Source organism: Vidua chalybeata, chromosome 9 (genome assembly GCF_026979565.1).
Source record: "Vidua chalybeata isolate OUT-0048 chromosome 9, bVidCha1 merged haplotype, whole genome shotgun sequence".
Classification (NCBI taxonomy): domain Eukaryota; kingdom Metazoa; phylum Chordata; class Aves; order Passeriformes; family Viduidae; genus Vidua; species Vidua chalybeata.
Window position 1 is genome coordinate 11,221,341 of NC_071538.1, and position 14,167 is coordinate 11,235,507.

Here is a 14,167-nt window from a genome sequence, read left to right on the forward strand (position 1 = left end):
CCCTTCCCACTGGAAAGGAGGAGCACCAGAGCACTTGTGTGTTTGGCTACTACAAGCTCAGGGGCTCCAAGAAAGCTGAATGGCCTCAGTATGAATTTAAGGGTAGCTCACTGCTCCCTTGGAGCTGTCAGCTGTTATTTCCCAACACAACTCCCCTCAGTGCATTCCAAGCCAAGCTCCGTGTCTAAGGTAAGCTGAAGTGGAACACAAAGTGAATGCACTTCCAACACCCTCCCCCAGGTGGTTTTCCATTTATGCAGCAGGCTCACTAATTGCAGAAAGAGTGATTACCCTTTCAAGAAGGAAATATAAACCTTGATTACTTTGAATGTGTGTTAGTGAAATGTGGTTCTGATCCCAGCTGGGCAGAAACTGTGTTTCAGTAAAAGTTTCTGAAAATGCTCCCATAGGAGCAGCATGGGGAACCTGTCTGAAACGGTTTTTATCCTGTTCCCATTTGTGATACCCTCAAAAGGGGACTGAACTTTGCATCCCAGGTCCCTAAAGCTAGCACAGTCCTTTCTCTCATGTTATTGGTGTGCTTCAGCTCACAGGAGCTCACCAAGCTGCTGAATGGAGAAACAGGATCTGTATGAGATGTAAAGACAAAGAGCCAACCCATAAGTGAAGTGTGGAGATAATAAAAACTGGCCCCAGTGCCATTTGTGTTCTGTCTTAAGAGCATCCAGACCATGCAGTGATTTTGGTCTCACTACTTTCTGAAGAAAGGATAGCAGAAAAATTAGGTGACAACCCTAACAAAAGCTATGAAGCAGCTAGAACCATAGCAAATAGTGCTGGTTATAAAATATCACTTTCTTAAATGGAAAGTGCAATTTTTTTTTTTTTTTAATGGGCTGATGTATGTTGTAAAGTGTATATATGTATATGATCAAAATATGTGTATATACATATATAGGTAGATGGAAGGATGATGTTTTTCAGAGGCAAGTCTTTAAAAAGACCAAATTAACCATTTCTGCTTTTTACTATGGCATGGTGTGGTGGATTTAAGGATGAATTAAGCAAGCTGTAAATTTAAGAACAAACTCATTCTGTGGCTTGAAATTAATTATTATAATCAACATGGTAACTTAATCTCACAAAAACACGAGTTTATTAATAGGTGAAGGAGCTGAAGAACCACACAGTCCATCCAGCCCTCTGATAGAGTTTCCTAATCTCAGTTACGAAATTCAATGCTGCAGTTTTACAAGGTACATATTCTCAATCAGTGAATGTTACAGAACATAAACATGAAGTGAATATTTGTATTAATGAGATTCAAACAAGTCAACTGAAAGAAGTATCAACTCTAGTTATAACACATGGTGAAAAGAATCAAATTTGGAATGTGATCATATATACTGTTGTACATCAGACAATATGTACACTGTTTCATATTGCATGACATTCATAGCATATTCATAGAAAAGTCAAACTAAATGATGGCTTAAAAACTGTTATCACTGAAATTTGCTCACTATAATTTAAAGTGTTGATATTGACTGAGTTAATATTTTCATTGTGTAAAAATACTGTATATAGTAGAAACCCTTCAGCATCTTCCACATTCAAATAAATGAAAGTTACAGTTTGGTATTTGGTGTTCAACATCTTAAATTAAATGGCCGATTCTTTCTGGCCTTCGGAAGGAAAAACAAATCATGAATATGCTCAATCTGGTTTGACTAGAACGTTTCTCTCTTGAAGACCTTGCTTCTGGAATCAGAGACTAAACCTCGACCTCGGCTGAGGTGCGGCTGGGAACACTAAAACATCTGAACACACTTAAAAAGGTGGAAAGTCCATAGCCATTCTACACACTTTCATTTATTGTCTGGACAATTAAAGTACAAATAATTCAAACACAACAAGGTTATGAAAAAAACATTTACAATACTTTCCCTCAGAAATGATCTAAACTAGCAAGGTTAACATGAAGTCATTCATTATAACTAAAGTATACAACTGCCTGGTCCTAAGAAAGATTTTTTAAATTATTATTATTATTCAGATAGTAAAACACATCGTAGAGAAAAGATTCTGACATGCCTTCCCCACTAATGCTTAGCAAATGCATCAAAACTTTCCCAGCAAACTGCGCTCATTCATAGCAGATGATGTATAAAGGTTTCCCTGAACATTGAATGAGTGTTCCTTTAAACTAAAATCTAACATTGTTAAAGTAAAAAACTGATAAAATTATGATGCAGCCTTTGCTTTTAGTTATTTGTCTACTACAAAAGTTTGCCTCTTCAGTGTGAAAAAACAATACTTAGTCTACATGCAGTTAGTGGGTATAGCATGGAAAAAATGCACAAAATAAGCACAAGTTATAAATAACCATAACGTTTTATTACCATTAAGACTAAACTTGTATTGAAAAGATTTTATATAACAAGACAAGAAAAGCAATAGCAAATTTAACTATCAACTAGATTATGCATAGCGAGTAACTGTTTCTAGTACTCAGGGAAGAGCATGACCCTTTTTTGTTTTAAATATATAACCGTACAAAGCACAAACATACTAAAATGATCAGTGCACTGGACATGGGAGAGCACCCCCTCAGTCATTTTGTTCCCTTAGCTCTGTTTTCCCCAATCTGAATTACATTAAAATAAAGACCCAGTTGTTTTCTTTTCTACTGTGCAGTAAGAAAAAATATTCACAACAAACATGACAATATATCAAACAATATTTCTACACAAGTTACCTTGATACCTCTGTCACTTAAGTATCATAAGAAAACATTTTAAGACATATACAAACAAAACTAGCAAAGTGTTACAACTTATAATAAATTAACCAAAAGAAAAAATAACTTTATATATATATATATTTATATTATATATACACATACACACACAACAAAATGACACAATAATATGCTTCTTCCCATAGTTTAAGTAAACAAATAAGTAGACTAGCCAAACTAGCTATATTTGATTTTGGCCATATGCATCACATCGGCAATTAAATAAATAAGTGTTTCAAGCAACATAAACAGTGTTCCAAATGTGCCAACACAGCCCAATTATATTAGCTTGGGCTATAAAGTGAATTTGAAAATTCTTAACAAATTTAAAGCAAATGTATTTTTTTCTAAACACATTACATTTAACTATGATACTAAGATATGTAAATAATTTTGTAGCACCTACTGCTCAAACCAAGGAAGTTTTTGATCAAAAAATTAATTTTTTTAACTTTTGTTCTGCTGATATCCCATACTGATGACTTAAAGAAAAACCGTCTTGCAACTCATCTCCTTGCTTTTGGGTTTTGACTGTGGGTAACTGCGTGCCTGGGAAGAACACTCTCCCGTACTGTATTTAATATTTTTATTACATGCTATGAAAAGATACGAAGATCATCTGTTTGTAGCCCATCCTTCAAAAAACAATCTACTAATCCAGTTTAAAACACACATCTTGATCTCTAAAAAGTTACCAGTGCAGTATGAACATGACAAAGTTGTCAATTTCCCCTAAATTAGCCAGTCAAAATATTTTTTCTCAAATCCAGATTCTCTTGTAAAAATTCTTTATATTTTATAAAAATAGATTTTTCTTGAAACCCATTTTCAGCAAAGAGACCACCTCTTTGGCAACATTGTTAATGTTATTTAAATTGTTATGTCATCAGGTATCCCCCGTTACCCCATTCCCTAACAGAAGACTGTTTAGTTCACATGATACAAAAGAAAAAAGGAAAAATAAAAAAAGTTGCAAAATTATGTTCTTCTTTTTGCAATTTTTATTGTTCCTCTTTAATTTGTGTGGGGGGTTTACCAATCTGATTCAATCAATGTTTTGAAAAAACAGAAAAGAAAACAAAAATCTTTTTTTTTTCTCGCTTTTAATCCCATTAGTTCGTAAAAATTGTTTTTTGTTTTATTATTTTTTCAAATGAGTGAATGGTCATCTTAAAAAGACCCACCTTCAAGGAAGGTAGTAAAACTAGCTGGCCGGGTAAAAATCCCTGCACATTGTTATCTATGTATATTATATTCAACAACGACAGCTATGAAAGAACATTCAATGCATCAAAGGTTTTTTTTTTTTTTTCTAAGCATTATAAAATCCTTTCCTGTTCCTCACAGGATATCCAATGTTTTAATACTTAGGCAACACTGGCTTATAAAGTCCATGGTTGAATATAAGCCTTGAAGAGTTTTTTTTTGTTTTGTTTTGTTCGTATATATATTTATATATATATATTTTAGTAAGTAAGGATATGAAATTCAGGATTTGTGGGTTTTATTGGTTTTAAAGGAAACTTGCAATACTCTGTCTCCTAAACGGTATCCATTAAGGCTGGCAATCGCCATGGCAGCTTCGTCGTAGTTGGTCATGGTGACAAAGCCAAATCCCTTGCACTTGTTGGTGTTGAAATCACGGATCACCTTGACATTATTGACCGCTCCGAAGGGACCAAACAACTGCCACAGCACGCTCTCATCCGAGTCGGGAGACAAGTTGTAGACGAAGATGCACCATCCAGTCCCGGTGTGACCAGGGATATTCATTCCCACAAGGCTCGTCATACCATCAATTGTGATCGGAGAAAACCTACCGAGCAAAAAGAGGGGTCTATTCTAAATATATCTCTTGGCACGAGCTACAGGGATCCAAGACTTTAAAGTAGATAAGCCAATGGTACTGAAGGTTCTGGATCCTGTCCCTGGAAGATGACCACAGGGCCACCCTTCCTCTCTAACTCCTGCTGAAGCGGAGGGGAGCTGTTCTAAATAAAATCGCCAAATCTGGGCATAAATGCATCTCCCTCCAAGGATGAGCCCTGCTTAGATGTGTACAAAGACCTCAGAAAAGAAATGCTTGAGGACAATCTGAGTCAGAGAGGGCCTGCACACACTGTGATAAACAACAGCTCATGTAAAAAGGGCCTGTAAAAATTTGCCACTTATTTCCAGCACTGGTAAGTTTCAGGACAACAGAGATCTAATGCTTCATCTCCTACTAGTCTGCAGTGAAAAAACCCAAGCAAACTTCAAGACCTATTTTAAAGATTAATAAGAAATGCCTTTGTCAGGATTCAGCTGTAACAGTAGCTTCTTCAGCTAAAAATACTATTAGAGAGATGTCTCTAAGAGGTAGATTTTATTTGTCCTCCTAACACAGTCCTTAATTGACATACACTGGGGAAAAATCCAGGTAATAAAGAGTCCTAAAGCCAGCCACATATAAAAGAAGGTTTATGCAGCAATTGTAGGGTAAGTAGAACATAAATACAATTAATGAGCACATCAACTGATACCTTCATACTGCGAGGCTTCATTTCCATGACAGGCTTTAGGTCCTTCAAAAAGTCAATGCAGGGACTAACTCCCAGAATTCAATAGAGCACCCTACTGTTTTCTCCCTCGCTGTCCTTTGGGACTTTACCTTGAATATCCAAAGAGAGCAGATAAAGCCAGGTGTTTACAGACACAGATCCACCATGAGATAACAAAAGCTGGGCAGGATCTATGGTGATCATCTGATTAGCCTCCTGCTCCCAGCAAGGCAAACTTCTCACATGAGATCTGCTGCTCATGGCCCTGCAGAGGGAAGCTTAGGAAATCTCCAAGGACAGGAACTCCACTCCTGCAGCCACTGCTACAGGGCTCCATCCTCACTGCGAATGAGTTCCCCTTATCCTCAAGTGAATTTCCCCTGCTGCAGCCTGTCACTGCTGATTCTTGTCCTCCTGCGTCTGACCTCTGCAAGAAACTTGGCTTCACCTTCTTTCTAAAGCCCCTTGTAGGCAGCTGAAGGCAGCAGTCAGGGGCTAAACTCTGCATTTGCCTTTCCCAAATCTCAGCGTGTTCCTGCAGCTTTCCAAGGGTCTCCCCAGTGGCAGCCATGGCCAGCAGCAGTGACAGCCCCTGCTCCTCACCAATTTAATGTCACCCGCTAATGTGAGGAGGGCGCATGACTCAGGTTATTAATGAAGATGTTAAGCAGTATCAGCCCTCAGGATCAACATAATTTTCCTTTCATCACTGTGGAAAAAAAAATTGACATGCTTTCTGAAACTACACTTTGGGATATGTTTTAAAATAACAACTGCACAGAGGAAACGTCTTAAAAATCCAGTTTCACGTGTACCTTCAATATGATGAGTTTCAATACCAGAATGGAATAATAATTCCTCATGATTTTCTGAGCGATGATTGAGGGAGCAGAGGGAGAGACTCTGTTGCTGAGCGAGTTCTTGTGCTCTCTAAAACTTTTTACACTTGTAATAGTTTCCACATTTTGCAATCTGCACAATATTATGCAGTGTATATTAAATAACCATAAAGGGAACTACACACTTGATGGTTGCTCACTGTTCTGTTGACGCCTGACGGCACTTTTTATGTATATTCAGGGAAAAAGAAGACGCTTGGAATATACATCTTAAGCTGAGGATCATCACTGGGGTGTAGCTGTGCTGTAAATGAGCAGTTCACAAATGCTCACAGCATCAGATCCTCAGGAAGGTTTGCAGACAGTTTATTAAAAATCCATGGCAATTTTCCAACTCAACTTCACTTTTGCAAATCCTTATCTGAACGCATTTTAGTTTCTCTCCTGCACAGTGAAACCAGTGACATTATCAAAACAGTTCAGCACAGAAAGGCTGGACAAGGCCAATTTCTACTGCTCCTTCCACTGCAGGTGGAAATAAGGATTGGAAATAAGGAACAGCCAGGGCTTGTACAAGCCAACAGCTTCAGCTCGTTTTGAAATCTGGAAGATGGGACTTCAAGCCCATCGCTGGCCAGTGCTGACTGTGCCAGTAACATACAGAAGCCAGCAGACACTGCTTTTCTGGAATGTTTAATGTGAAATACAACACTGAGGGATACACCATGCTCTAAGTAAGGATGATGTAAAACCTGTACAATGCAAAGCTGTGCATGTCACAATGCATTATAAGGCTTTGCATTTTAAAGAAATGCTGCACTGATGCAAAGGGTTAAAGTTTCCTACAGTTCACTGGAGAACAGCTTTTCCCTGGAAACCTTTAGGAGCTATGCAGCTTTCAACTATTTATGTGCCATGAGCACAGCAGCTGCTGTAAATCCAACAAAACATGCACGAAACTGGTGCAAGTGTATGACACAAATACAAGATCACCTATCACATAAGGAGCTTTGCTTCTAGCAAGTGATCTGAAATCAGCCTCAATAAAACCTTTTTTCCACATCAGCATGTCTCATTTTCCATCAGTACCACACAGTTAGAATGGAGAGAACCAATCTCCTGTTTCTGAAGCAGCTTCGGAAATTACCAGTGTGGTATTTTTTGTGACCCTGCACCTATAAATTCAGGTTTTGCTAGTGCAGGTACAATTGCCAAGGTTTGCTGAGAGGAGATAAGAACTAATTTAAGATGGCTGCAAAATGATTTGAACACTGCTGTGTTTTTAGAGTAACACTGCAGACAATGTTGAGAAAGCAGATGTATAACCTATAAAGGCAGGTAATTGCTCTTTTCCTCTGTTCAGGCTAAGCCTATCCTGCTGCACCACACACCAGCCCAATTCCAGCAAAGGAGAAGCAGCAGCAAAAACCCAGAGAAACCTCTCAGAACAAACCCATCCTTCTGACACTGACTTGCACCTGGACAGACACTCAACTGGGAGTGTTTCCATGTTTCTGACAAGATATCAAGGAACAAATAAGGTGGGAGAACACAGGAGAAGGGGTGTGTGATAAAATCAGGCAGGGGGGTCTGACTCACCGTATCCCCATCAGCACTAAGGACATCCCGACACAACCAACGTGCCCATGAGCACCGGCACTGGTGCTGCTGGGGAGAAGCTCTAGTTTGGACTTTCCTCTTGTGAGTACTCAAGAGTTCAGATCTGTACTGAGTTAGTGAGGGGTTAAACACCACCTTGCTGTCTGCTACTAGCTACTGTAAAGATATACTTACCATACCTTTTTAGAGGATGAGCTTCAAACAAAAGCTCAAGTAATTTTCGAGTGTGGTGAGTAGACCATTTCAGAAGATTAAGTAGTACTTTCTCATCTTAATCTGGACATCTTAGGGTAACATCAGGAATAAGACTACACCCTTGTTTTGCTGCAAGGATCACTTATGCTGATGTTGCCGTTAAAAGAAACACTAACAACACATCATCTCATTTTAGCTACCAAACAGACTCATGGAACAGCAGAAATGTTGACAGATCAGCTGAGCTTTCATACATGCGTGCACAAACAAACACACAGCTATTTTAAACAAACAAAAAAATAAATTTCAAGGACTGAAAAAAATTTCAAAGTATTAAACCTGTAACAAAAGAAACTTTGGGCTGATTGAGGTGCACACAGCTGTATTTTCAAGTCAAACTTATAATGTCAGATGTGGGAGAAAGGTCGTCGTAATTGTGACAGACAACAGTAGCCTAATTCTGAATTTTTGACTTAAATTTTCCTTTATCAGATCAGAGATTTGTTAAAAACTCAAGTTAATAGTTTTGATTCTGGAAAAAGCACCGCTTAGCAGAGCAACTGCAATTTCAACGCTTGTAGCTGTGGCACCTAAACCATTTGAGAAGCCCACCTGTAAATAAAAAAAGATTGGAAAAACCCCACAGAACTTGCGCGTGAGGCCTTTAAAGTAACAAAACCAACTGAAGTCCAAACTTAAAAAGAATTTGACATGCTGGTGGAAGAAAAGAAGGGATAAAAAAAATAAAGTTAGTGAATTAAAAAAAAATAAATTGTAGCACCAATCTGTGCCAACACGGACATCTGGCAATCTGTGGAATTCTAATTACCTCTTTACGCCATAGGCCATATTAAGCAAATTGTCCAGCCTGAAAAGAGAAGGAGGGTCTTTGGGTTAATGTCTCACAGATGGCAAGATCGCTCAATGGAACTATTATTAATAGTGTTCCATTTTCAAAGAAGAAACGTTCAACAAGTTTCCCACACATCTAAGGAGCCTAACAACTCCCGGCCTGCTTTGTTAAGTCTGAGGTTGTGCTTAAATTTCCACCAGAGCATTTAAAAGCCTTTTTTAAACTTGTCTACAGTCTAGAGAAAAGCTTAACCTACAGAGCTTGGTTTTAAAAAATGCACTTAGGATTTGTCTTTTTTTTTTTATTTATAATTTAACTTTTTTTTGGTAATTCAACTGCTCGCCTTATATTTGCAGTTAACTTTAAAATAAAATATTAAGTTCCAAACTGCTGGAATGGGAAAACTTCTTGATAATCTGCTATAATATAATACATTATCCCCATTTTATTACATATTATTTAGCATTAATCCTTCATGACATGTCAATCTAAGTTGACCATCAAATTTTGCAGAATATAATCATCTGCTTTCCATGGCAGCACAATAAAGTCCTTCTGTCCATGGATTGATTCAGTGATAACCTCAATGGACACAGCTGCATGCCAAAGACACAAAAACAAGTGTAAATTTAATGTATCCAATGACTGACTTTTTATGATCTTTAATTCATTAGCACTTTTCATCACTGACAAACTAAAATTACTTCTGAATAATTCTCTAAAGCCAGTGTGCAACTCAGTTATGCAAATATGTCCAAGCTTTCTTTCTTGAAGGCAGACTTTTTTTATTTGAAAGCTGGGTTGCCTGAGAACTATTAAGTATGAAAGTAATAAGAACATCACATATTGCTAACTCTGCCTGATGCATCAGATGGAAACAGTATATTCAGAATGCAAAGCATAAAACATCCCCAAAAGCATCTGAAGACTCACACCAAAGACTAATACAAGGGCTCTTTATACTAAGAGCAGATATCTCAGGCTAATAAATTTAATGATACTCCTGCTGACTGGGACAGACTCAGCTTTTTTCCTGCCACCAATCCACTGTCATTAACATCAAAGTCTAAGCTGCATCAAAACTGTAGCAATATAGCAGAAAATAAAAGCATTACCCAAAAAGAGAGAAAGAACAGGACAGTCACTGCTCATTTGATTACCAGAGTAACTCTATTCTGTCCTCCCTTTTTCTGTGAGCCTTCATGAGATCTGATTGTACAGAACTTCAGCTGTTTTAGTAAATACAACATGACTACTGCTGTCAGCAGATTTTCCTCCTCATTCTCCAGGAAAGAATATTTAATTTTACAAACAAAATCAGGTCAGCCTACGCAACTAAAGCATATTTTCCTGCACAGCACCTGCCCCACATTGTTGTCGCTGGTGGAACTCAGTTCTTTTCCAGGTAATTACCTGAATCTCTGAGCCTGGTGGTGAAGTGGTCCAGGGTAGCGTCTGTTGGGAGACTGATACAGCTGTGAAAGGAGTGCCTGGCTTGTTTTCTGGCTGGGGTTATTGGCAAACTTCACAGTAATTGGTTCTGTAGCACCACTAGGCTTCTGGCCATTTAGTCCCTTTATGGCTTCTTCTGCCTCTATTCTCTTATCAAAACGGATAAATCCCACACCTCGAGAAACCCCTGGGAAGTAAAAACATGTGAAGAGATGAATATTCGTAGGAACAGCCTCATTTATGCAACGAACAAACTGAATGTTGGGTTCGACTTCACACAATAGGTGGTTTGCAAATTAAGAAAAGTCCTGTAAAGAAAAATCATCTTCCCAATCCCAATGATTTTAAGTAAACAATGTTCTGCTATTTTGATAGTCCCTCATTAAAGAGGCAGCAGTGTAACTCTAGTTACACTTGTAAGGAAACAGGCACTGCATTTTACACTAAAAGTCAAAAAAACCCAGCTGCAGACATTTGCAATTTTGCCACTTCGAAAAAAGACCATGCACGTAACAAGAAAAGTTTTCTTTTAACCTGTGACTTGATCAACCAGAATCCGTGAGGTGATGATGCGCCCATATTGTGAGAATAACTGCTCTAATTCTTTCTGGGTCATGGTTTTGGGAAGGCCGCTGACATACAAGTTTGCATCCCGGATGGATGCTGAACTTGGACGGGCATATGACACCTACAGAGAGAAAAGGAGAGCAGTGTTAGTGAGCTACAGCCACCCTTGGCATTTTGGACAGATAATGTTCTGTTCTTTCACAAGACATAACCCTGCAGCTCAGACAGGACCTGTTCTGCGAAACCAGCAGAGCCAGGAAAGGCTGGAGGAACAAAGGAAGAGCTGCAGAGACCTTAAAACAGACACAAGGGTTCTGAAGCACAGTGATAAAATAACCATTGTTCAGAGGTGGATTAATGTGCACCTTCCCACGCACGGCTTTGTAAATTTGCCCCCACGGGTGTGGGTGTGTGGATGATTTGCCGTAGCCAGCCCTGCACGCTGAAGTTCCTGCACGTTTTTCTTTTTCCCCTCCAAGTGTCTGAAACAGATCAGGTTATTTGCAGAGTGATCTTTTGTGCTCTCTCTCTTTGTGTTTGCATCCTGAGCTGGCAAGATCTGTTCTGGATGAACAGTAAAGTACTGGTGAAATTAGACTAAATGAACATCTGCTCAGGGAGCTGTAGACTGACACTCATTGTCGGATCTGCAATTTATCATGAGAAGTTCCCTTGCATTATAAAGCCCAGAACCAGACCATAAAATATTATGACCAAGCAAACAAGAAAATCTAGCTGTGGCACTGCATGTGTGCTGTTGGAAAATTACTAATTCAAGCCCCTTAACTGCTCTTCTACCTATGAATCAGATTTATAATTATAATAGGGGCATAAAAAGCCTTCTGCACTTTTAAAATAATATATACATTTAGAATAAACACATTTAACATAATAAAAACACTTCCTGGATAAAGCCTAATGGCAAATATTCAGCACAGATCATGAATTACTTTGCAGTACATCTGAAAAAGCATTGGAACCCAAGCTGAACATTCTGCACTTCATTTTGATTTATTTCAATATAAACAGATCAGTACTCTCCTGCATTGTATCTTAAAATGTGTCTAGGAAGGAAGTGGGGGGGTTCCCATCTCAAATACAATACATTCAGCAATTGTCTTCCCCTCTTCCTGAGCCTCAGCCTTAACACAGATGATGTCAAATCTGTTTTATGTGTCAAAGAGTTGTCTTTATGCGCTCCACACCTAAAAATAGATGTTGACTCAACACAGAAAATTATGTTAATGACTAATATTTGCTTCCACAATCTTCTCTGCATAATAGCAGACAAACTATAAGGATTCTAGATTTTAAGGTTTTTGGCAATTTCTTTGTAACTTACATGTTTGTCCATAACCTTTTAAATCTAACATTTACAGAGAAGGCTGGGGAGAGGAGGTGGAAAATTCAGGGAAAGAAATATGAAACAGAGGTTAGATAAAACATTTGCATCAATAGAGGCAAGCTCAGGCACACAGCACAAAGGCTCAAGCAAGACATGAGGAGCAGAGAAACCTTCAGGCGCTGAAAGGAAGAAGGATATTGGGGTAGAAATTATTTTGTGCCATAGCCCACAAGCTTCTGATGGGGTGCAGCATTTCCATCACTTCCCTGCTGGTCCTGAATGCCCCTCTGATGGATCCAGGACCAGAACACACATGGATGGCACCACTTGGCTTTTATGTAACAAGGCTCAATCCAGACCCTAGGGGACACCAGGGATAATCATATGATGCTTTCACCTACAGCTTGGTTTGGTGCTGGGGCACTTGGAAAAGCAGACTCTCCCTCCCCACTCTGCAAATGCCTCATCTTGAGAGGGCACTGTAAGAATTCAGGCACCTACAGTTTAACCTACTTTAGGAATAACAGCTTAAAAAACATTTAAGAGCCTCTCTGGAGTGAGGGTAGGGATCTTACCTATTCCTCAAAACTGAGAGCAGCAAAATGAATAAAGTTCCCGGGCAAACAGCCAGGGGTTTCCTTTGGGTTTCTCACTCTGGCACATTCATTAGCCAAATGCCACGTTACAGGGAAGATGAAAAGTATTGGGATATGCAAAAAACACTGCTTCCCAGAGCAATGAGTGCCTGACATTTTATATATATACACTTCTACTTAGAGAAGGCTCTCTGCTCTCGTGGGTCTTGCAGGCAGGCAGAGGAAGGAGAGACTGCTCACACTCCCAACCCTCCACTCACAGCACATGTGAACACCTATTGCTGCTCAGGTCTAGTTTTTATTTCCTCCTGCAATCAAACATTCAGGCTGCAGGGGAGCCTGAGCCAAAGAAAGAAGCTGCCAAAAGCAACTCAGCTGTCTTTAATATCAAGGAGAAAAGGTTGTGGAGCTGAATGGACTCAAGGCTAGTAATGTCAATTATTTATCTGCTTTTGAATCTTTTTCATCTTCCCTCTGAGGTCAGCCAATGACAAATCGATCGGTTAGAGTGTGCCATCCTGCTTTCAAGCTATTATTCACTTAGTGCTGAGGACGGGATGTCTTCCTGTGTGTGAGCTATCAAAGGAAGAAATCGCCCACCCTGACCCTCCATCACACCAGAAGCTCCTTATGCTGTGTGAGTTAAAATGGGAGCAAAAACCAGCTCCCATTTTATCCCTGCAAACTGCAAAGCGCTGCGTGAGGATGCTGCATTAATTCTTTATATTCACATTCAAAAATTATTTTTTTTCCCCCCTTCCTTTGCTCACAGCAGTGTTAGCACCCTGTAATGAAACAGAGCGTTGAAATAGAAAAGAGTATGGAATCCTAGCCACCACAAGGAATTCAAATAATGAGCTAGAGAACACCAAGCTACTGTTTGACCCAGGCATTTCTCAGCATTAAAATGTTTGTCCGCTTGTACAACGGTTGAAGGTCGAACCATGGCGCTGGATTTCACTGCATAAGAGAAATAGTTGTGGAGTTCTGCAGTCAAATTTGCAAGGAAGATAATAAAATATTGTACAATTCATTTAATGGCTTGCTGGCCTCAGATGTTTGTTTCTATAAATACATATATAATAACTATGAAAAACATTTAATAGGACATTTCTCATCTGACATTGAGCATTAGCCTGTGTAAGGGCTTCTCTTCACAATAAACAGCCATCTCCAGAGGCTGCACCACTGTTTCCTAACACCACTGCAGCATCAGAAGGTCCAGCATTTCATATCTTCCATGGCAAAGCACATTTTTCTTCAGGTGCACAGAAAGTATCTTAAAGTAATTATCTTCCCTATTGATTTCCTACCTGCTTTCCCATATAGAAAACTTTTTGAAGAATTACTAACCTCGAGACTCTTCAGAACAAATTGAAGCGGTCTGGCCTTCCCAAGC

At 39.1% G+C, this 14,167-nt stretch overlaps 1 protein-coding gene across 7 annotated transcripts in view; it reads right to left on the bottom strand.

Moving 5' to 3' along the window:
• Positions 1 to 1,094: 1,094 nt before the first annotated feature.
• ELAVL4 (ELAV like RNA binding protein 4) overlaps positions 1,095 to 14,167 on the bottom strand; it is an 80,861-nt gene continuing 67,788 nt past the window's right edge. For 5 of the 7 annotated variants that reach the window (XM_053950816.1, XM_053950819.1, XM_053950817.1 and 2 more), the window contains exons 4-7: positions 10,795 to 10,948; positions 10,222 to 10,447; positions 8,785 to 8,823; positions 1,095 to 4,577 (exon numbers count right to left, since the gene is read on the bottom strand). In XM_053950816.1, coding sequence (XP_053806791.1) covers positions 4,250 to 4,577; positions 8,785 to 8,823; positions 10,222 to 10,447; positions 10,795 to 10,948 — 747 coding nt within the window. In that variant the 3' untranslated portion in view covers positions 1,095 to 4,249. Of the gene's footprint in view, positions 4,578 to 8,486; positions 8,670 to 8,784; positions 8,824 to 10,221; positions 10,448 to 10,794; positions 10,949 to 14,167 lie in introns of those variants that run through there. The other 2 variants (XM_053950821.1, XM_053950820.1) reach the window with 2 other exon arrangements.